Raw genomic sequence first — 24,179 nt, forward strand, 5'->3', positions numbered from 1 at the left:
AGACGTCATGAAATCTAAAATAAATTTTATCTACCAGAACCAAGTATGAACTCCATATATGTAGCTCGATGGTTTTATTCTTGTTGGATAGACAGATAAAGTATGTAAGCTACAAAAGTCTATTTATAGGTTTAAACAGGCTTTCAAAAACTGGAATATTCGTTTTGATGAAGTTATTCATAAGTTTGGTTTTATGAAAAACAAAGATAAGTTATGTGTGTATAAAAAGGTTAGTGGGAGTGTGATTGCATTTCTAGTATTGTATATTGATGACATCTTGATTATTGGAAATGATATATCGAACTTGCAATCAATAGAGGTTTGGTTATCCAAGTGTTTCTCTATGAAAGATTAGGTGAAGCAGTCTATATTTTTGCCATTAAAATTTATCGAAATAGAAAACGTAGACTGTTAAACCTAAGTCAAAACACGTACATAAGTAAGATGTTGATGAGATTGTTTATGGAGGAATCCAAGAAAAGATTTCTGCCCATGTCTCATGGTATGTGTCTTTCAAAAAAGATGTATTCATCTTCACAATTTGAGATAGATAAGATGAGTAAGATCTCATATGTCTCAGCTATATGATTAATCATGTACGTCATGTTATGTATAAGAGTTGATGTCTCATACGTCTTGAGTGTTTGTAATAGATATTAATCTAATCCAGGTGAAAAACACTAAATAATTGTCAAGAACATCTTAAAGTACCTAAGAAGAACTAAGGATGCGTTCTTGGTTTATGGAGGGGATACTGATTGAGATGATTGTCAAAAACATCACTATTAGAGGTTATAGTGATGCCAGTTTCAAAACTGATTGAGATGATTTTAAATCTCAATCAAGGTTTGTGTTTTATTTGAATGGTGGTGTAGTTAGCTGGAAAAACTCCAAGCAAAATACAATAGTTGATTCTGCAATAAAGTCTTAGCGAAGATCTTGAGCCAAGATTTATTTCAACCACCATAACTCAAGCTCAAACTTGATAAAATCTTAAAATTAAAACCATGGCTTGACTCACTTTAGGCTTAATCAAGCTTGATTTAACTTATCTCAAATTCAGCCTTTTATTGATGGAGCCCCTAGAGATGGGTTATTAGATTAGTTCTCCTAAGGTTTATCAAGTTGGTGTTTAGGCTCTGCCTTAAAGGAGTGATCAGGCTTTGACAAATAGGATTCCTTGCCATTAAAAAAAATCAACACTAAATAATCTATTAAAAACCCTTAAAAGAAAAAACTCAATATTTACCTTTTTCCAAATAATCCCAAACTTAACATCTATGTTTTCTGTCAAAATCTTATTCAACTATAACTTGCTAGACAAATCCCAGAAAGTCATTTAAAATCACTAAAAATTATGACTACTAAGAAGAATGTGAAACAGGAAGATGTTCCAACCATGGAAAATCTCAATGTTGTGATAAAATAGGTCATTATTGCGTTAGAAGAGAACATTGTATTACTTTATCTTTATTTCAAAATTTTCTAATTATATGATAATACATTATTTAAATACTCAACTAAATATTTAAAATTGGATATACATAATTTTATTAATAAAATAAACCTTTTAAATCATGACATTATGACTATCAAATACTTTATATTATAATTATAATAATAATAAAATTCCATTCATGATTCATTCATACATGATACATCAATAGGTCACCCCTTTCTCTAACTTAATGCACTTTATAATAATTTATATTATGGACCACCTTTTCTTTAATCATCAAGAATAGAATTTGTTATTACAATGAATTTGGTCATATAAAATTCACCAAGTTCTAATTATGAAGCATAGTGTCGTGTTGTGGTGCGTGACCAATAATATACGGATTTATATATTTTACGGCCAAGGTTTGATGAGGTGACAAATTTTCCCTTTTTTAGTTTAAAAATATTATTTTCTTATATGCATATTAAAATTGGTTATTAGTTTCATCAGACAAAAGGTATTTATATCATTTTATTTAAATATTATAATAAAAATTAATATTCCTAACTCCCTAATAATATAAACAATTTCACTTTAACTCTAAATATTTTTATTTTTTATTTTTCTTGCTTATTTTTTATTTCATCTTAAATAAATATAAAAATTAAACGTGACAATGCTGTTCATCGCCGGAAAATTTTAGAATTGCACCGAATGGTGTAATTTTTTACTAAAATTATATCGAATCAATACAATTTCAGTCAACGGTCATTGATAACATTTAATTATAAATTTATTTTTTATTATTTTTAATTGAAAATAATATAAATTTGGGGTAAAATATATTTAATAATTTTTTTGGGGGCAAAGTTTTATTTATTTTTTTTGTCTTTTTAATAATTTTATAAAAAGTTTAACAATTTTTTTAATAAATTTAACAAATGGATGAAAAAATAGTATTTTTAAATTTAAATGATAAGAATATATTTTTTTATTAAATCTTAGGTGAAAAATAGTCATTTGCATTTTTTTAATCCAATTTTTTAAGAGAACCAAGTGAAAGTAGTGATCCAGCTCAGCCAGTGATAGGATTGATAAACTATTAACATAAATATTAAAAATGATATTTTATTTTTTATGAATAAATAATTATTAAATATATAATTTAAATTACTTTAATATAAAAATAAACCAAATCTAATAAATGTTGGGTTCAAATCCCATTAAACAACAATAAGAATAATATGTTGCTTAGTAGGATGTCGGCACACGGCGGTTCACCCCAGTCCAAATATTATACCTAAAATAGGCCAAACGACTATTTCCCACCCAAGGTATGCTGTAATGACAAGTTTCCCCCCTTTAACTATGGAAATACCAAACACCCACCCATGGCCAGTTAAATTTAACAGAACCCTAACGCCTGAAAATTTTATCTCCTTTTGCCCCCCTAAAGTTTGAAAAAAAAAATTTCCCCCCAGCCTAAGTTTAAGAAAATGGCAGTTTCACCCTAGGGTTTGGTTTTGAAATCTCCGGCGACCTCTCCGGCTCCGTTGCCGACGGTTTCTCCCTCCCGAAGAATCCTCTCCTTCCGGTGATCGGTTTCCTCCCATTTGGAGGTCCGATCGTCGCCGGAAAAGCGGTGGGAGACGAAGAACTTCGTCGGGGAAGACGAAGTTCTTCGTCTTCCCAGACGAAGACGAAGCCGTCGTCTTCGTCTGGGAAGACGAAGAACTTCGTCTTCCCCGACGAAGTTCTTCGTCTCCCACCGCTTTTCCGGCGACGATCGGACCTCCAAATGGGAGGAAACCGATCACCGGAAGGAGAGGATTCTTCGGGAGGGAGAAGCCGTCGGCAACGGAGCTGGAGAGGTCGCCGGAGATTTCAAAACCAAACCCTAGGGTGAAACTGCCATTTTCTTAAACTTAGGCTGGGGGAAAATTTTTGTTTTCAAACTTTAGGAGGGCAAAAGGAAATTATATTTTAGTTTATTTTTTAATATTATAGAGAAAATGACAATTTTACCCTTAACCCCGTTAAATTTAACTGGCCATGGGTGGGTGTTTGGTATTTCCATAGTTAAAGGGGGGAAACTTGTCATTACAGCATACCTTGGGTGGGAAATAGTCGTTTGGCCCCTAAAATATTTTGAATATGGTGGAGAATAATTTTTCTGCCCAAAGAAAATAATTGGTTAATATTAAAGAGTAATTATAAGGCAAGCAAATAGGCTCAAATTTTTTGTGATTTGATTTGTCTATGATGAGGCGAGTGAGATCTAGCTAGCAAGCACAATCTCAATAATTTCCCACAAACCAAATTGGCCATTGAAATTAAACCTTTGATAACCAAGAACTAGTGTTTTTTTTTTTTATTTGTCACGAAATAAAGAAAAATATTTTAAGGTTTAAAAGTATATTATAATATATCATGTATTAATAATAAGTATAAATACGTGTATTAATTAATACTAATATATCATCATATGATTGAATGATTTTGAATAAAAAATAAAATAATAGTTACTCATATGATAATACGTTAATGTTTATATCTATGCTTTGTACTTATTATTAGTGGGTAATGTCTATGTACCTACAAGTGAGCAAAGCTCATTATTATTTTTATAAGTCATTCAAAACAATAATATTATGTATATTTATAATTATTATTAATTTAGGTTTCAATGACGGTATATTACTATAAGATTAGGTAACAACATCATTGTATTCAAAATTCTCTCTTTTTATTTAAATTTAATTGATTGGTTTTATACTCTATGCAAAATTCTTAAATTTAATTAGTAGACCAAACAATTGAACCATAATAAGAATGAATTATTCACAAAGTTATATTTTATCTAAACAATATAACATTGAATACCCACCACACGTGGAACAGTTTATTAAACCGTGGAATTTTAAGCATAAAGATAGATAATTTAAGTTTAACTTCACACTCTTATAAATAGATTTGAATGCATATACCACCTTTTGATATAACTATATTAAAGTGAGAGACCTTAATAGTGAATTGTTAGACTAGTCTCTCTTTGCTCATACTCACCCAAGTAGAGTTTCTCATCACCAAATAAGAAAAGCATTGAAAAGTTTACATAAAAATATTGTGGAGGAAATATAGAATTGCAAAAGCTTTTAAATGTATTTGATTATCTATTAGATTATAAGAGTAATGTTATGTACACTTACAATTAAGTATCAAATCTAGTACCAATGATAATGTATCTTCACGTGGTTACGTATTTTTTTTTTTCTTAATTCAAAATCACTTAATTACATTATGACATAATAGCATTGGTATCTTAATTGATATATATTATAAGTGCACATAGTTTTTTGAAACTCATATGACCATGAAAATATAATTTTCATCAAATATCTAACAAATCCATGTGGAACCTCAAGCTCTCACCCTCAAGAGTGATGTAAACTATTCGACGAGACAAATAGTATAATCAATAAGATTAACAATATTGTTAGAGAAGGATTCAAACCAAACTTAAGTCGAGATGTCACAATAAAATTTTTGTTTGAATTGAGTCGAATGCCAATTTGAACCGACTTGGCTCAATTTGAACCCACTCGTACAAAATTTGACAAAGCCTTGTGGGATCATATTATTGGGGCTAAAGTTCACAATCGCAAGAGTGATGACAAACATGTAAACTACATAAGATGAATAGTATCATTGACAAGATAAACAATATCGCTAAAAAATTATTCAAGTAGAATTTTAATTAACTTATTGAACTAAAACTTCAATTTGAATTGTGTCAAACATCAACTCAAACCAAATTGACTTAGTTTGAATCCATCCATACAAAATATAACAAACCAATGTGAGATCATATGATTGGAGCCCAAGCTCACACCTTAAAAGTGATGGTGCATGCGTAAACTATTTGATAAAATGAATAGTATCATCAACTAGATAAATAATATCGCTAAAGAAGGATTCAAGTCAAACTTAAGTTGACATGTCGCACTAAAATTTTTGCTTGAATTGAGTTGGATGTCAATTCGAACCAAACTGGCTCAATTAAGTCAACTCATACTAAATTTGACAAACCCATATAAGATCATATGATTGGAGCCAAAACCTGTAAACTATTCAACAAGATGAATAGTATTATTGAAAGGTTAAACAATATCATCAAAGAAGAATTTGAGCCAAACTTTAGATAAGTTACTGAACTAAAACTTTAACTTGAATTCTGTGGAACACCAATTCAAACCGAGTTGACTTAGTTCAAAATCAATTGTGCAAAATATAACAAACCAATGTGAGATCATATGTTAGAGCCTCAGCTCATGCCCTCAAAAGTGATGACACACATGTAAACTATTTGATAGGATAAATAATATCGTCAAAAAAGGATTATAGTTAAGATTGAGCTGAGCTATTAAACTAAAACTTCAAACTTGAATTGATCCAAACACCAGATCCCAAGCATTAGACAACTCAATTTCCTCCAACGAAGACGACCATCAAAGGTCTCAGATAGCCACGTTGTCTTCATCTGAGACCTCCAACAATTGTATTTGTCTCAAAAAATACACTTTGATAAAGACGATTTCATTTTCATCAGAGAAAATCAGGTTTTTTGGTGTTTGAGATTTGATCAACGGTGAGAGATAAGCTAAAAAGGAGAGCTAACATGACTAGAGATGGTCATCTCCAATGACGATTTACAAACCCTAAGAGAAAAATATTGATTTTTCAAACTTTAAGTGGAGGAAAAATAGTGAAATTTTCGAAATGAAGGGGGCAAACGTAATAAAATTTGAGTTTTTAAATTTTTTTATTAAATAACAGTTTTACCTCTTATCTTAACTAAGTTTTTAAATAAATAGAACGAACTTTTAACATTTTAAACTCCAAAAGTATAATTTTGAAAACGAACTTGAATTTGGGTGGGAAATAGTCCTTTGGCCTTAAACATATTGGGCAACAAAAAGCTTTAAAAAATGAGCAGTAAAATTTATGTAAATGCTGGTGAAATGTCAGGTCATGTAGACACACCTTCTTAGGAGTGGGGAGCAAAGAAAAACAACTATTGAGAAAATACATGGCAAAAAGAGAGTGAAGAAAAGTTCTTCTCTTTTAATTATTTTTTCTCTCTTTTGGCCAAGTGTGGCAGAACCCTAATTCATGATTAGGTTGAGGATTTGTTGGGTGACACAACTGACGGAACATGGAGACTCAATGGACCCATTTTTGATGATTTGGTGGGGGACCAGCTACGGACCCACTTGTCGGTTTGTCTTTAATTTTTTATTGGAGGGTCCATGGTTCATGCCATGTTTAGTAATTATAGTGGATTACATAAGGACCCCGCTCGTTTGATTTTGTATCTCCGTTAGAAATGGATGCGGCATGCTTGAATTGGATTGCTTTAAGCTCGATTCGAATCAAATATGGTTAATTCGATCATGGGTTCATTTGAGCTAGCCGAATATGTGATTAGATGGTTACTGATGAAATAAACAATACTATCAAAGAAAAATTTAAACTGAACTAAAATTCTAATTTGAATTTAGTTTGAATCAAACTGAATATATTTAGCTCGGTTCAATTCTAATTAGGCCTGAATACGAGTGGAGTTGAGCCTAAACATGGATTTTTTTAAAGTTTGACTGGAATGGATGAAAGGACAACTCAAATTCAGCTTGAATTCATTGAATTAGTTCCTAAGAAAGTTCAAATTCGGTTTAAGGGGAAAGTTTAAAGCTCATAGCTCTGCTTGAGTTTGCATGTGATACCCTTAGGCGAATCCCACATCGACAAAGCACAGGAGAGATGTTGGGTCTGTCTATGTATCTCATATTGGTTAGTGGTGAGAGAATTTGAGTGGTTAAATAGTCTGTGAGCTCCTTAACTGTTAAGACGCGTTTTGGGTTTTAAAGCCCAGAAGCAAACTCATGATGGACTGTGTGTCCAAAATGGACAATATCTTGACAGTGGGCCGGGTTATTGGACCAGGGATGTTAAAATGGTATCAGAGCAGCTCCGCGTGTCCTCTTGAACAATGGTGGGGCAAACCTCAGCGAGGATGTAACAACCCTAGTCCAATAACCCGGCCCACTGTCAAGATATTGTCCACTTTGGACACACAGTCCATCATGGGTTTGCTAATGGGCTTTGCAACTCAAAACGCGTCTTAACAGTTAAAAAGCTCATAGGCTATTTAACCACTCAAATTCTCCCACCACTAACCAATGTGGGATACATAAACAGACCCAGCATCTCTCCGTGCTTTATCGATGTGGGATTCACCTAAGGGTATCACATACACCCCCCCTTACGGGACTCAACGTCCTCTGTGATACCTTTAGGCGAATCCCACATCGATAAAGCACGGGAGAGATGCTGGGTCTGTCTATGTATCCCACATTAATTAGTAGTGGGAGAATTTGAGTGGTTAAATAGCTTGTGAGCTCCTTAACTGTTAAAACGCATTTTGGGTTGCAAAGCCCATTAGCAAACCCATGATGGATTGTGTGTCCAAAGTGGACAATATCTTGACAGTGGGTCGGGTTATTGGACCAGGGTTATTACAAACGGTATCAGAGCAGCTCCGCGTGTCCTCTTGAACAATGGTGGGGCAAACCTCAGCGAGGACGCTGAGTCCCGTAAAGGGGGTGTATGTGATACCTTTAGGCGAATCCTATATCGACAAAGCACGGGAGAGATGCTGGGTCTGTCTATATATCCCACATTAGTTAGTGGTAGGAGAATTTGAGTGGTTAAATACCCTGTGAGCTCCTTAACTGTTAAGATGCGTTTTGGGTTTCAAAGCCCAGAAGCAAACCCATGATAGACTGTGTGTCCAAAGTGGATAATATCTTGACAGTGGGCTAGGTTATTGGACCAGGGATGTTACATTGCAACTCGAATTCATTGATTAATATTAAAACAGCGTCATTTTGTTAATTGGGAAAACGATTTGATATGTAATTAAAATAACATTGTTTTGTTACTATTCAAAATGATATCATTTTACCAAACATTCGATTTAGCTTGAATCAAGTTATGACAAGGTTTAAATTGAATCAAACTGAAAAATTGGCTCGCAAGTTGTGTTGATTTAAACTCTCTCTTATTCAAGTTCAGTTTGATTTCTAATCAAACCAAAAACCTTGGGTTAAACTCAATTTGAACTCAATAAATACAAATTCGAATTAAATTGACTTTTGAGATTGAGCCGGCTCACTTCAGTTTAACCCTAAATCCAAGCCTAGTCTCTATCATTCCAATTGGGGATTATAATTAGGTGATAAGGTTTTTTAGTTAGTGACGAGATTAGATTAGATTAGACTAGGTGATTTGAACTGATTTCTGTTGACAAATTATTTTGGTGCAAAAGGGTTGCCACTATTATGTGCTGTGTTCACTTTTAGGGTTTATATATTATCTATGAATCAAACACTACATGATGTTAAAGAGAGAAACTTTTTGCAAGATGTAACATAAGTGGTGATGTTTGGCATATAATTAAATTTTATAATTAAGTTTCACTAGAATGACATTATTTCTGATTAAATTATTAACTAGGATTCAATAGCTATAGTTGCGAAGTTTATAATCAATTAGACCATCGATTAAAGTCAATGGTCTAATTATGATATAACTTAATTGTATTTGGTTTTAGTTCAATTTGATTATTTAAAGTGCGCTCGAGATAGCGACATCTCAACATAAACTTGAGGCATAAATGGATTCAAATTTAACTTAAAAAATTATATTTAAACCTTTTATGTTTCAATAAAACAATGTACATAACTCTATGTATAAATAGTACCATATCATCATATAATTGAATATTACATTTAAACCCTATAACTTATATATATATATATATATATATATATATATATATATATATATATATATATATATATATATATATATATTATCAATATTTTCTATATTCAAAGTTAAAAAACAAAGATTTTAGGGGAGTATATACAAAATTTGAAACTATTCAAGATATATTGATATTCTACTCAAATCAAGTCATTGTGTCAACCAAAACATCAAGCTTGAGCATGGTTTGAGAGAGTTGTACTTGAGTGGCTTGAACTCGAGCTCAACTAGTTAGGGTTTATCATTGAAAAGCTTACAAACAAAATTTTAGAGTTATATGAATTATATTATAAGTAATACTATATACACTAATAATAAATACGAACACAGATGTAAAAATTGACATGTCAATATGTGATTAAGTGTTATTTAAGTCAATCTTTGTGTCCATATTTATAACCATTGTTACATTATATACAAAATTTTAGCTACCAAAAGAAAATCAATAAAACTATGTACACTTAAAATGAATACCAAGTTGGGTAGCAACTATGATTTGTTAAAACATGATTGAGTAATTTTGAATCAAAGACAAACTAACACCCATCATATATTGACATATGATACCTAATTTAATACTCATTTTAAGCGTATATAACATTGTTCAAAGAAAATATAGAACAAACTGCAAAAAAACTGTGCAGGAGTGCCACCATAAGTGAAGCCATCAAATGCTCCTGTTTTGAAAGATTACTGTCTGGATGGTATAAATTTTTGGTTCTCAACTTTAATCACAGGAAAGGTTCAGATCAATATCTTTCCCTCAAGTTAGGTGGATTCAAATTTAGCTGAACCAGAACAAAAATCAATTTGAGCTTAATTCGAATTAATAATGACATGTTCAATATTGAGCTTAGGTTGCTCAAGTTGGCCAACAGTAATATCAAAGAGAAAAAAGAGTTGCTATAGAAGAAGAATTGCCAGACAAGCATGCTCTAATGCGTTGACATCCACAAGATGTTAATTTGAAGCCAAACTCAAGGACAGCAAGCTGAAATGTGGGGTGTTTAAACTCAGCTCGTCTAAGCCAAATAACAATCTGACTTTAGTAAGATTCTTAATCACAGACCCTACCATTTTATGTGGCTCTTTAGGTGGAAAGCAATGTTAAGGTAAAGTGGAATGGGGAATAATCTCATCAAAAGATCATTGCGGATTGATTTGACGTAGCATGTGCAAACCGTATTGGTGATTGAGAGGAATAGAGTAGAACTAAAGAGTGGACTGTTTGGCCATAGTTTAAAGCTTCCTTGTCTAGTTACTTTAAATTTAGCAAGCAAAAGGTGGATTCAACCAAACTGACTTGAACTCCAATTGTCAATTTGGTTAGATCAAACTCAAAGAGTACTATCGAGCTTGAGTTTATAAGATGTTTGATTCGTCAAATTCACAAGCTTATAAAAGATCGATCTTAATCGACTAAAACGATATGTTTTAATTAATATCCATAAAAACAATATCATTTTATTTTATTTTAGTTTGGCTACAATACTAAACTAAACTCAACTAAATATTGTTACTGAAATTGCATCAAGCTTGAACTGGTTTGAAAGAAGTTCATTGAGTTTAATCTCTTTCAAGTCAAACTAAACTTGAACTAGCACAAACTCGAACTTGGTTAGGGTTGAATCCTCTCTTATCAATCAAACAAAATATAAAAGGTGACATTTACTGATAGAGAATATAGTAGAAGGTAAAACAAAAAATAAAATACTTTCACAAATAACAATGGATACAAACACTAGTATAAATGCTTACGTGTAATCATAAAAATCCCTCAATCTCATCTTACAACAATTTTGGAGCCCTTACTAGCCCGGGTTGAATTCTACTTTGGCATGTGTGCACTGAACCCTATTTTAGCCATAAGATCAGAGGCTTCAAACCCAAAACCTTGTTAGAATAAACCCCGTACCTGAACACTACGCTAACCGTTCATGGGTGAATTCTAGAAATCTTTACTCAAAAACAAATGAACAAAAACTGCACACTCCAACATAGCTGTTTGGACAGCGTACAAATTAGTTGTGGAATCATTAATCATCTTTAATCATTTTGGAAGTAAGGTCATTAATGGAAGGGTTAACTGCAAGGCACTCTCTATGTAAAACTAGGTTTACAGAATTGCATCTGTAGAGATTGGTTGGATCCAAAAAAATCGATGGTTAGATAAAATAATATATGTTAACAATAACATATCTTTCATTGCAGAAGAATTTTCCAGGACTTGAGGGATCATGGTTTATGAGGTACCTTTTCCGTTATCTCTGTCAGTGAACTGACAAGCTGGTCACTTGCTCACGTCCATGCACTTTGAAGCACTAATGCTATTGGTCCTCAAGTGGGCGCTGCACTTACGATGGCTAGAGCCATTCTGTGAAGTATTTCTACTACCAGATTTCAAATCCGCAAATTCCTGCAGCCTTGGAGGGCTCTGAAGAGTTGCCCAAGTAGCAGTTCGCTTTTTTGTAAGATCAGTTAGATTGGCAGACTCATCATTGGAACTTATTCTTTCCTTGTAACAAAAATAGGGAAAGTAATCAGTGTTAACATAAATGGTATCATGCATAAGAATTCTTTTAAACCACTTTACCTTGGCCAAGGAGCTATATTTTCTTTGGAGTGGGATGCTGCTTCTCTTTTACCATACTGCTCCTCTAGACAAGCAAACTGTTCAATATCACTGTCAGTAAAATATCCACAGTTGTTAGTCAATAATTTCTTCTTAGAAGAGTAAGAGAATAACAGGAAGACACGAGACACCCAGTTAAAGATCCCACAATCAATTTAGCTAGTAGATTGGAACTCCTGTTATACAGGAAAAGATTATTACGAGGAAACAACTTGTTATAGCTTAGAAAAAAAAACTTGCAATAGTACAAATCCTGTTCGATATTAAGATTTGCTTAGACACTAAAACGCCCACCACAAGGCCAGAGGATCTTAGATTTCTTTAGTTCTAAAACCCTCTTCATAATTTTCCTTCATGCACAAAACTAGCAATTAAGCAAATCTCCAATTGACCAAGTCCTATCTGATCATTTTCTACTGTTCAAGAAATTAAAATAGAGTTGCAAATTTAAGAGGACTGTCAGAACATGGGTTTTGATGTGAAGTGGGGAAGAAAAATGCCATGACTGACCTGCGGTTATGTAAAAGAATGCAGCAATAGAAACAATAAAAAGATACTGTGATCCATGAAATTGATGAATCAATGCTATCTACATATTTAACAATATCTACACCACAAACCTCAAGTCCTGGGAGTCTCCTTCTACACAAGCGCTTTTCAGTACAGAGAAACATCTGGTAGATGTTTACACCTGTTTCATTTCTATGTGTTAAAAAATTTCAACATTATTTTTAATAATACACTAAAATCAATTCCCTTGCATGTTTGGTGACAGTTTTATCTTATCGATAAGAACCTTTTTCTGTGATGAACATCCTGTTTATGTTGAACTCAAGTGATTTACCTACAAATAAAAGATTTATGGTCTAGTTGTGCAACACCCACAGGTACGCCTAAGAGTATTTCTGCCTTTTCCTCTTGTTGTGATTTCTTATGTATTTTTTGGTAGCTTGCACAACCGTACGTATCAAGAGTGTACACCTGTACATGGGTATTGAAGGGTAGATTGGTTATTTTGTAAATGATGCATGAAATTAGCTAAGTGTTGAAAGAGGTACAATCGTGCATGTTGGAGATGCATGCCCATATGCCCAAGAAATAAGGAACAATAATTTTAATGCGATGTAATCCCATACATAACGTGGAGTACGACTGTACATGATGTTTGAATTTTGGATAAGAACATTTCCAATGATTGCAGATTGTGGTTTTCACCACAAAATTGTTGGTATACCCATGCACGAGGACAACACATTCGTACGTGGTGTTATTTCGCCAACATAAAACAGGTAGAAAGGTTATGAGGCTTATTTTGTGTGTTCTTTATTCCAAAGCACAGAGTTGGATGCAACAATAAGCATTGGGAGAGGATTGTAGGATCACTAGAAACCATTTCAATACCATGTGAAGAACTTGTGAACACTGGAAGACATGTAAGTATGATGGCCTCTTCAGTTTTGGATAATTGTTCATGTCATATGATTCCTAGTGTTTATAATTGGTGATTTGGATTCTGTGATAATGAGACGGTGGATTAGAACATGAATATTGCAATATGATAGCATGAATAACCCGAAAATTGAGTTAAGAGTGTGAGATTGTAGATTAATGTTGAATAATTAGTGATCTGTGTTATGTGTGTTTGTATGACGGTTTTGATATGAGAAATACGATCTAGGATGTTTAGAGACTTATGTTGCATGATTTTAAGATGATTTTAAGACATAGAGACTGAATTGATTGGTCAGAAATCAATAGAACAATAGTTTCAGATGACGATATATGGTCATACATATAAAGATATACGCCTTTACATGCCTTGGGTAGAAGACAACTCCTCATGAGTCAATGTACACCCATAACGCTACATAATTAGGGTCATGTACGGTCGTTCATTATGGAGTGTAGCCCATACGTGATATTAAAAAGATGCACGAATGTGAGGTGAAGAAATGTACGCTCGTGACAAATTGAATTAGGAGATAACAGACATCAGTCAACATTAGGGGAAATATTAGTCAAGATTTAGGATATGCGACTGTGACACCAAGGGGTGTACGCTTGTACATCATCCAAGAGAGGTACAGGAGCACAAGGATATAGTGACACCCATACAAGGTAGTCCAAGTACAATTTTACTCATATGCTATATACTGGAACAAGGATAAGAATAAAGGAACCTTTTCGAAGATGAATTGAGATATTCAGCCAATCAAATGTGTCTGACTGTGTAGAAGATGGCATGGACCCTAACTGAAACAAATTTACGTTAAATTCAATAAAATGAGAAAATGAAATGTACATCGAGATAACCACTAGTTGTGTGCAATGTAACATACTATATGTGAAAGCAATAAAGCTAAGAGAATTAGATACCTATGAGATGTATTATGCACTCAACGCCAAGACACATTAGCAATTCCTTTCAATTTAAGGGTGCACGGTAAGGGAGAGTTGCACTAGTTAGTTCCTTACGCGGTCAGCGAGATGCATCATGTACATACCCATGGTAAAGGCCATCCAAGGATGGTTATTAGTTAATAATATCGTAGCTATATGTATATGATAAGGGAGGGATTACTATCAATTTTCCTTGTGTAACCAGGGTATCAATATTTAGTTAGCCCGAAGCCCAACAATGTGTTGTTTGCACTCTTAGTAGTATACATCTAGAATGTTGTTCAATATGCTTTCACATGGCATCGAGAATGCCAAGATGAGCATAGACTTAGTCATCTGAGATAGCAATGCCTATGGAGTAATTTAGCTCGATGGGAATCTGGGATGCAAGAAAACATCTGAGAGTGAACCATATGTGAGGCATTGAGAGGTCACCTATTTATTGAGTATTGTAACACTCACGTGTTCCCTTGTTGTAATTTTGCAGATAGGCAAGGTGAGTAGCAAGATATGTGGAGAGTCAACTTATGGAGTTGCATGAGAGGAAAGGCATTTTAGACATTTATCATTATGTTTAGTTATGATATATTATTTACACTTGAAACTATGTATTGGGTTATGTGTTTTACTGTCATTGGATTTTATATTTCAGACACTTTACGTGTGAATGATGTGACCATTGAGTAATATATGTTTGATGTTTATTCACCTTTTTGCACGCTTGAGATGTTAAGTTTATGTATCATGCTTTAATTTCTATTGTATGTGTACATAGAAGTTTAAGTATGGACGTCTCTTTGAATCCATATTCCGTCTAAGAATATGTATTTGAAGAAAAATGTTACAAGTTGTCAATCATATATTTAAACCATTCAAAGTATTTCTAAGTAACAGGCAATATCCTCACAACCATGCGTGGTACATAAACAAGGGTTCGTCACTTTCTATTTCTGCATATATTAAAACATCAGCAGTAAAAACAAAAGTGTTCCTGACCTTGGATACATGAAACCAACATGGTCTGTGCCTTCAAGGTACTCTTGCAGCATGTGTGGATGATACTCTAAGATCTGGTCAAATGTAACAGAAGGCATACAGAAAGGGTGAGGAAAGCACTCTCAGATGAAATTGAAATAATCTAATACCCTATAAGCTAGCATCAGTTACTCTAGTACCTCTCTATAAATTAGCTCTCTTACATCCTCTTCTGTCAATTTCCTCTCAAATTCGAACTCTAGTTTTGAAATGGGTTACCTAGATATTTCTTCCCATTAACCAGTCCATGGAAATGTGGATCAGCTAAGGCCTGTTAAAAGAACAATGGCGAGGGTCAGCAAAGAGATGCATACAGAATTTAGAATATACTGACCACACAAATATAATTATGTATAAAAGCCCGTTTAAACTCAGTTTCATTAATTCTTATCTCTTCAGCAGATGAACAATCTTAAGGATCGAATGCAAGCAAACGCTCAAGTAAACGCAAAGCTTGCGGATTTTTCTTCTTCCTAACAAATTCCCATTTTTATCAAAGATTCGAGGTCCCCTGGATTGGGTCTCTTCAATAATCAACAATTTTAGTGATTTCCCAATAAAACAAACACACAAAATATCTAAATTCCACAAGAAAGCAGAAAATTCCATTAAAAAGAAAAAGAATTCGAAAGCTTACTGAAGACAAAGTTGCTAGTCAGTAGAAAAAACCTGCAAAATGATTAAATAAAATGCAAGCATGTGTTTATATACACTAACTTTTTCAACGAAGCAGCACTACCGATTTTGAACTTTTCAAGGTGACGAATTTGAACTGATGTCAAGTTGTTGTACCAGTAAAGGAAATCACTTGAATTCAAATAACTAATTAATGAAAAAAATTAAAGCTCAGTGGAACGGAATGATTCGTTATGAGTTGAAGAAACGACCTTGTCAATTTAATATAAATTCAATTATAAAAATTAAAAATACAAAAAGAAAATCCTCAAATGCGTACCTTATTATCTTTCCGCTGAAAATACAGGACAAAAAAAAAGAGAGAGAAAGAAACTATACATAAAAATCAGCTTAACTCGACAGGCCTTGCCTTGTCAAACGCTGTGGAGTTGAGTCAGAGTGACAGGTGGAGCTCCGAAGACTGATAGTTGAAAATTCGCCGGTGAGGCGATCGTTGTCGCATTGATGTGGTTGGTGGTGTTTCATGGCGCGTAACTTTAAGCGTCACGTGTAGGCCAGGCCCCGCCGTCTCGGCTCTTCGGTTGCGCTCACAGTCACACTGTCAGAGAGTCCAGTTTTTGAATTTTTGTTCTTTTCTTAGGTTTTCAAATATGGGGAAATTGAAGGACTCCAGTGAAAATGATGATCCCAAGGAGTGGATTCATTCTGAACTAACTCCAGTTTGTTTAGTGATTCAATTTGAACAAACTAAAAAAGAGATTAATTTAAGCAAGAGCCTAAAGGTTATCGTCGAATTCAAGCTTGAGTGCGAGCTTGAGGGTGTTCAAATTGCAAAATTAAAAAACATAAAAAATTCAATTCGAATGGATTAAAATGGCATTATTTATATCTATACGTATAAAAATAATATTATTTCGATTGATTTTAACTCAATTACAGTACTAAGTCAGGATCAGTTTAAACTCGATTTGAAATTATAACTAAATTCAAACAGAATTAAAACTTGATTCTTTTTAAACAGAGTCAAACTCAAATTAATTTAAGAAAAATTCATCAAACTTGAGTTTAAACTTTCTCAAATCTAGTCAAATTCAAATTAATTTTATTAAAATTCAACTTAATTCGAATCAAACTCAAATAAAATCTAAATATAATATATTAGTTTATTCTAGGTATAGAAATGAAGCCAATGTCCATTTCCAAACGAAAATGGACAAAACTATCATTCATCGGTCATGATCAGTGATGGAGGAGCATGAGTGGGATACAAATGAAGCGAGTTGGGTCAAGTAATAGTTTGTTTGAATGCCACTCGAATACATGGAGTGTAAGCTAAGTCAAATTGGTAAAATCTAAATTCGAACTCAAGGTTGAGACAAATTAGCTAGTTGGAACTCAATTCAGATAATTATGCTTAAACTTCTATTTTTTTTTTTAATTTATATGTAAAATTCATAATTTAAATATTTATTAGTTATTTTTTTTATATCTTTCAATTATCTTTTAAGTTAAAAATAAATAAGATTTTAAATATATAAATATATGAGTTGTAATTTTTAGAGTTTATTAATATTTTATTTGATCCAAATCTTCAGCTCGTATGCACACTGAACCAGTTGAATCAAGCTGGAGTTCACGGTGGAACTGGGTGAAACATCAACCCAGACGAGAATAACCAATTTATGAAATATGATGCGGAGTAACAGAATGACAAATGGCTACCAGCAAAACTGATATAATATAAGCATAGTAATTCATCTAAAAAATGGCAGAATCATGCAAGGAAACAAATACATTTTCATGGCGAAATGACTAAAATCCATAAAATGCTAGCAATATTTTATCTTCGAAAACCTAGTCTTTTAAAATCCAATCAATATTTATTGCCTAAACTTACGTCTGACATAAATACGTACTGCGTTAGAAGGCCTTGCTTGACCCTCTGGCTGATGCTGCAGCTTCTGCTCACGGTCTTGTTGTCGATCTGAGGGCAATGCCAATATGGAACTCGTAGTTGTGTTGGCATCTAGCTTAGGCCTGCGAGGCTTCCTGGCTCCACTCCTTGATAGATGAGGTTGCTTGTTCTCCATGCGTGACTCAGATGCCTTCTCTTGATCTCCATTACCTTCTGCCTTCGAATGCTTTAATTGACCCACTGGGTTATGATGCAGCTTCTGCTCATGATCTTGTTGTCGATCTGAGGGCAATGCCAATATAAAACTCATAGTTGTGTCGGCATCTAGTTTATGCCTGCGAGATTTCCTGGCTCTACTCCTAGTTTGACAGGATTGCTCATTGTCCAGGTGTGCATCCATTACCTTCCGTTGATCTCCACTACCTTTTGCCTTAGAAGGCTCTAATTGGCCCACTGTCTCATGATGCAGCTTCTGCTCACGATCTTGTTGTCGATCTGAGAGCAATGCCAATGTAGAACTTGTAGTTGTGTCGGCATCTAGCTTAGGCCCATGAGATTTCCTGGTTCTACTCCTTGACCCATGAGGTTGCTTATTCTTCAGGCTTGACTTGGGCGCCTTCTGTTGATCTCCAATAACTTCAGCCCTAGAAAGCCTCACTTGACACTCCAGCTGATGATCCTGCTTCTGCTCAATATCATGATGATGATTTGGCGCCAGTAAAGCATTTGCGGTTGTGTCTGCATCTAGATGAACAATATCAGACTGATGATCTGAGGGTGATAAAGCATTTGTGGTTATGTCTGCATCTAGCTTAGGTCTGCGACACCACCTGGTTCGACTACATGATAGCTGCTGTTGATTTTTAAATGAGTGTAACTTGCGTGTCTTTAGTTTATCACAAGTCTCAGTTGTCAATCTGAGACTTGTGTGACTTGGGTAATCTCCATTACCTTCTGCCTTAGAAGGCTTTAATTGACCCATTGGCTCATGACGCAGCTTCTGCTCACGATCTTGTTGTCGATCGGAGGACAATGTCAACATAAAACTTGTAGTTGTGTCAGCATCCAGTTTAGGCCTGCAAAGCTCCCTGGCTCTGCTCCTTGATCGATGAGATTGCTGATTCTCCAGGCAGGACTCGGGTATCTTCTGTTGGTCTTCAAGCTGATGATCCTGCTTCTGCTCATTATCATGATGATGGTCTGAGAGCAGTAAAGCATTTGTAGTTGTGTCAGCATTTAGTTTAGGTCTACGACGCCTCCTGGTTTGACTCCATGACAGCTGCTTTTGCTCTTTAATCAGGTGTGACCTGGGTGTCTTTAGTTTATCACAAGCCTCAGTTAGCCGTTGAGCCTGCAAACCACATACAATATGTTTCCAATCTCCATGAATAATCTTTGCTTGCTGCTGCAGGTGCACCTGTTTCAAGGATTCCTTGAGATACTCTTTTGCAATGAGCAAGCGAGATTCACCAACCAATGAGTTTTCATTAAAAACATCTCTGTTCATGCCATCTAAACTGACTAATTCGGTTTCAACTTGATTTTGAAGCTCTAATGATTGACTTTCTCCCCTAATTAATCTATCTCCTCGTTCTTGTAACTGTTTTTGTCCTTTGATCACTTCAACATTACTTGCTATATCTGTGCATGGACTCTCTGTCAGCTGCCGTGGTTGTTCCATACCCCCAAAAGAACAAAATTTTTCTGTCAGGTGGTCCAGAGAGTCAGTTTTCTTCGTTACCAACTTGATGCATGATCCCTGTCAAGGTAAATGGTTTAGGCAAAATAAGGCTTCATTTAGACATCTACTACAATCAACTTAATCAAATTAGTAAACAACTTTCGACATTACCTTAAGAGAATATGATGAAACATTACAATCCAAGCATTGACCAAGAGTTTCAGAAGCACTTGGGATATTTACTAATTGACCTTCCAATCTCCTCTCATTCATAAACTCAGTTTGTTGCTCTTGCAGTATATTTTGTTCTTCAATTGCTCTATTTTGCTGCCCGGACACTAATTTCTTGTCTTCACGCACTACAATCTGTAGTTTTTGCGAATGATTTGATTCTTCGATCACCTCATGTAGTTGACTTTGTGGACAATTTTGCTCCTTATCATTCAACTCCACACTTGACCCCTGTAACATCGGATTAAAACTAAAAAGAATTATAACTTACATACTATATTAATGGTAATGTCAAAAGCAAAAAGCAAAGCCACTTTACAGAATCTTAAAAATGCTCACGTGTGTAAGATATGGAACCTCCATTTGTTGTTCAGTTGCTTCAATGCCCTGTTTTGATGTTTCAATTCGTTCTTCAAGTTCCTGCTCTCCAACTGCATGCCAACTCTGTTCCTCGAACACTACAATTTGCATCTCCTTCACTTTGCTGCAGTCATCAATCACTTCAAGTTCTTGCCTTCGAGCTTGACAGTCTTCTTCAATTTTTTGTTCAATCAAACGAGTTTCTTTTGCAGCTTCTTCGTTCTGCTCATTCTGTAACTCTTCTCTAACATGATAAGGGAGCCGCATATTTTGGCTTATATTCATCCTCTGTCCCATTTCTTCCACACCCTCAACACCAATCATGTATCGTCCATCATTTTTACACACAATTTCCCCACTCTTACAAAGCCTCCTCAAATGATGGCCCAAAAAAGCCACATGCCCACAAGGCAAGCCCTCGTATTCTCTCTCAATATAACTTGAGATTGACTCCTCACTCGACCCCGCTTCCTCATCCAACTCTATAATTGCTGTCCGAATCATCTACTACAACCACAAAAAGAAATAATAACATGTGTAAAAAGTTAGCCCACGTATAAAACTCAAAGATTAAATATTTGGTATAATTTTCCTAACATCCTGGAGTTCTCCCAACATGGAAAGATAGAAGTCTGAATATTTATGTAACAAGTTCTACATTTCAGGTATCAGACTTCCCAAATCTGTAACAGTATTCCCTGTAACTAACACAAAAGAAAAAATACCTATCATAACTTTTATTTTTTAATTATTTTCTAAAATTTAATGTAAAGTCAGCGAAAATGTTGGCCCTAAAAGCAACGGTAGCACTTCCTGATTGCAAATTAAATTAAATCCAGGCGTCCTAGAAGTAGATTTTCAGTTGAATCTAACCAGAATGAAACCATTGCTCCAACCTTTAAAAGAACTATAATGAAAAATTCTCAAATACAGGCCTCCTGACAGTTTTTATGTGAACCAAGGGTCAGTACCTAGCTGCGGAGTTTTATTTTAAATTTTGTGAGCTAGCATCATGACAATTATCCCTAACATTTGACACTTGGAACAAGGATGAAGGACTAGACACTAGATTTGATTTTTCCTTTTTTAATTTTGTAAGCCAACTAGGGGTGGATTCGAGTTGAACTTAAACAAAGGTCAGCTCAAGATCAAGTTTGGCTCATTCGAATCATCTGAGAAGAAAAATCCTCAGTGAGGCAAGTTCCAGTTTGAGTCAAGCCAAACAGAAATCCGAGCTTCTGTAGCTCACATGGAATCCAACCCTAGAGCCAGCATCTAAAAGCTTACCTTGAGCCACACGTAAAACAAATTTCGGAATGTCCTTACAGGAAATCTACTACACCCATCATTTGTCAATTTTACCTAAAAATTGTAGGTATTTTGAGGCTCACATTTAGAGATTATTTTCTGTTTACATAAAACAAAACTTAAACAAAAGTGCCTACTTCCATACACAATCAAAACCCAACCAGCAATCCGAACTCCAGCAGCTCAAATTGTAGATATTTTGAGGCTCACATGTAGAGATGATTTTCTGGTTACAATGTAACATACGACAAAACTTAAACAAAAGTACATCCATAACACAATCAAAACCCATAAAGTCCATCCACCAAAAACAAAAATTTATGTTTCTCAAAGCAATATAAACACTCTCAGAGAACAAGCCAAAACACAAAATGACCCCAAGAAAACAAAACGAACTCAAACTCAAACTCAAAACTCACCAAGGCGTACGGAGGGTGAGTGGGAGTATCAAATGTTTGAAACATTCCACGCAATTTGTTTTCAATGTATGCCTTAGCCTCCTGAGTTAGGGTTCCTGATGGGTGGTTGGAGCCCACTATGTTGGTAAAAACGGAATCTTTAAGCTTGCCCATTATGTGTTTATGCCTTTGCTTCTTAGCACGAGTTTGGTTTTTGCCATCTGGGTTCTCTGGAGGCAAGAAATGGAGGAGCTGGGGTGGCTCCATTCATGTGAATTATAACCAGAAACTGACCTAGGGTTTAATACTAACCGTGAATGGTTTCTGAATTTGGGGAGGAAGATTAACAGATTTGCGTGAATTGTTTTTGAAAGAATGTGGAAAGATTACGATGATTTTTTCGATTGAGAATGTTTAATATTTAGGGTAAAATAATGGACTCAAAAATACATAAATAAAAGTTTAAGGAGTAATAAAAAAGCTGTCTCTCACCCTGGCCGTGGTTCACGGTTAAAATAAAATAAAAATTCTGAATCGGAATCGATATAGGTCAATTTGTAACTGATTCGGAATTGGCATTTAATCGTCAGTTCCAATTTATAGCCCAGTTCATGGGCTCAGTTCGAAACCAACATTGAACCGTCAGTTTCGATTTATAGCCCTTATTTATTTTTTTAATTAATAATTATAATAATTTAAAATTTAAAATTTTTAAAAAACTCTTAAACTTAATTTTTCAATTAAACTTTCTACGTATCCTTTTGAGGTTTAGGAAAGATAAAACTTACATAATTCTCTTACCTTCGCGTACCTGATAGCTGACGTTACCCCCTTACTTTATTATTCGCTTCTACTTTTTCGATTATTGGCTCCCATCATCAAGTTGTCCATAGTTAAATCAAAGGGTTCTTCTTTGAAGTTTATTTTTATATCTTGTTGATGTAATTCGGCTCTTGTCCAATTGTCCACACATACTTGTGTTTTAATAATTCGGAAGTCAAACTTGATCATCTCTCATCCAATATATTTGGGAGCCAAAGCTTGATGCCAATGCTGTTAGGACTTGTTTAGCAACAATTGTTACTCTACCTCCATTTATTGACTTCCACTTTCTTATATTGAAAAATCTTTCACAAATTAATTTTTATCTACATTTGATGTATATGAATATTGATCAAATCTCTTATTATGTGAAAAATTTTTACAACTTACCTTTTTTTATAATAATATAAAATAAATTTTATAATTAATTATGAAAGATAAAAGGAAAAATAATAATAATAGATAATAAATAAAATTAATTATAGGGATAAATTCTATAATTAATTATGAAATTGTATAATAGAAAAATAATAATAATTAAATTATAGAAATTAAAATTGGAATTAATAAAAATAAAGAGAGAATTTAATTGAATTTGAGAGAATTTGATTGAAAAATTAAGAGAATGAGAATAAATAAATAAGAGAGTTGAAAGATTAAGTAATTCTTTAAAAATAAAATTTTATATAAAAAAGTTAATACGCGTAACGACCATATATTTTGCAAAGGCTACAGAGCAACCTTTAAAAAATTTGTACGGTCCTGTAACATCCTTCTTCAGAAGTACTATTCTTTAGAGAAAAAATGTTATTAATTAATATATGGAGCATCTATTTTCAAAAACTTTAAAATAAACTCATTTTAGTATTCAGAAATTGTTCTGTGAAAATTGAAACTCCAAAAGCAAACAAAAGATGTATATATCATGTATAAAAAATTCATCTGAAAGCATATAAGATTATGGAGTAATCATGTACATACCTTCATATACAACTATACAACTATCTGAAAACTATAACTGAAAAAGGTCATACGCATGTAACATAAATAAAAAATAAACCGCTCCTACCTGGATCTATCCTTACTGATCGGACTCTGCCTCGCAGCTACCTCGATCACATGTACGTGCAATCATGAAAGGAAAGGAAGTACGAGAATAGAACGCCCAAAAAAGGAAAGGAATAAGTAAATTATCTCCCTTTGAGGGAATAATCTAACTCATCTTTTACTATTTGGGTTACACTTTGTCCCATCTAACGTCTATCTGATATTTTCTAGAAACTGATAATAGGGATTTGACATTTTTCTAGGCTCGAGCTCTTTTTCTTTCTCTCACTACACCATCTCGAAATATGAACTATGCTCTACTACGAGTAGATCTTACTACAGGTTTATACCCTACTACGGACTTGTTCTACTGCCAACATGCCCTA

At 34.1% G+C, this 24,179-nt stretch overlaps 2 protein-coding genes across 14 annotated transcripts; both read right to left on the reverse strand.

Moving 5' to 3' along the window:
* Positions 1–11,022: 11,022 nt before the first annotated feature.
* On the reverse strand, positions 11,023–16,871 carry LOC123217275 (mitogen-activated protein kinase 9-like). 12 transcript variants are annotated; one of them, XM_044638193.1, is made up of 7 exons: positions 16,033–16,871; positions 15,536–15,666; positions 15,357–15,430; positions 14,141–14,213; positions 12,581–12,651; positions 11,922–11,998; positions 11,023–11,838 (listed from the first exon to the last, which is right to left on the reverse strand). In XM_044638193.1, the coding sequence occupies exons 4-7, from the start codon at positions 14,202–14,204 to the stop codon at positions 11,619–11,621; spliced, it is 432 nt and encodes a 143-aa protein (XP_044494128.1). In that variant the 5' UTR covers positions 14,205–14,213; positions 15,357–15,430; positions 15,536–15,666; positions 16,033–16,871; the 3' UTR covers positions 11,023–11,618. The 12 variants fall into 12 exon arrangements, 4 of the variants coding, with proteins under 4 accessions (XP_044494128.1, XP_044494127.1, XP_044494129.1 ...); XM_044638192.1 differs by having other exon boundaries at positions 15,536–16,871; XR_006502450.1 differs by lacking the exon at positions 14,141–14,213 and adding an exon at positions 12,805–12,941 and having other exon boundaries at positions 11,023–11,843; positions 15,536–16,871.
* An 879-nt stretch (positions 16,872–17,750) lies between these two features.
* Positions 17,751–22,338, reverse strand: LOC123215227. 2 transcript variants are annotated; one of them, XM_044635237.1, is made up of 4 exons: positions 21,946–22,338; positions 20,198–20,722; positions 19,799–20,089; positions 17,751–19,705 (listed from the first exon to the last, which is right to left on the reverse strand). In XM_044635237.1, exons 1-4 carry the CDS (start codon positions 22,189–22,191, stop codon positions 17,912–17,914), a joined length of 2,856 nt encoding a protein of 951 aa, XP_044491172.1. In that variant the 5' UTR covers positions 22,192–22,338; the 3' UTR covers positions 17,751–17,911. The 2 variants fall into 2 exon arrangements, with proteins under 2 accessions (XP_044491172.1, XP_044491173.1); XM_044635238.1 differs by having other exon boundaries at positions 20,198–20,725; positions 21,946–22,081.
* Positions 22,339–24,179: the final 1,841 nt, after the last annotated feature.

Source organism: Mangifera indica, chromosome 5 (genome assembly GCF_011075055.1).
Source record: "Mangifera indica cultivar Alphonso chromosome 5, CATAS_Mindica_2.1, whole genome shotgun sequence".
NCBI classification, from domain to species: Eukaryota; Viridiplantae; Streptophyta; class Magnoliopsida; order Sapindales; family Anacardiaceae; genus Mangifera; species Mangifera indica.

Bases quoted from the DNA above. Each gene is read 5' to 3' on its own strand.
- LOC123217275 (XM_044638193.1), bottom strand. From the start codon at position 14,204: ATGCCATCTTCTACACAGTCAGACACATTTGATTGGCTGAATATCTCA. The intron at 12,652-14,140 runs GTTCCTTTATTC...GAAATGAAACAG, and splicing joins CTCAATTCATCTTCGAAAAG to GTGTAAACATCTACCAGATG. The intron at 11,839-11,921 runs GTAAAGTGGTTT...TTACAAGGAAAG, and splicing joins AATATAGCTCCTTGGCCAAG to AATAAGTTCCAATGATGAGT.
- LOC123215227 (XM_044635237.1), bottom strand. From the start codon at position 22,191: ATGGAGCCACCCCAGCTCCTCCATTTCTTGCCTCCAGAGAACCCAGAT. The intron at 20,723-21,945 runs GTGAGTTTTGAG...TGGTTGTAGTAG, and splicing joins CTCACCCTCCGTACGCCTTG to ATGATTCGGACAGCAATTAT. The intron at 19,706-19,798 runs GTAATGTCGAAA...TTACCTTGACAG, and splicing joins TTTCATCATATTCTCTTAAG to GGATCATGCATCAAGTTGGT.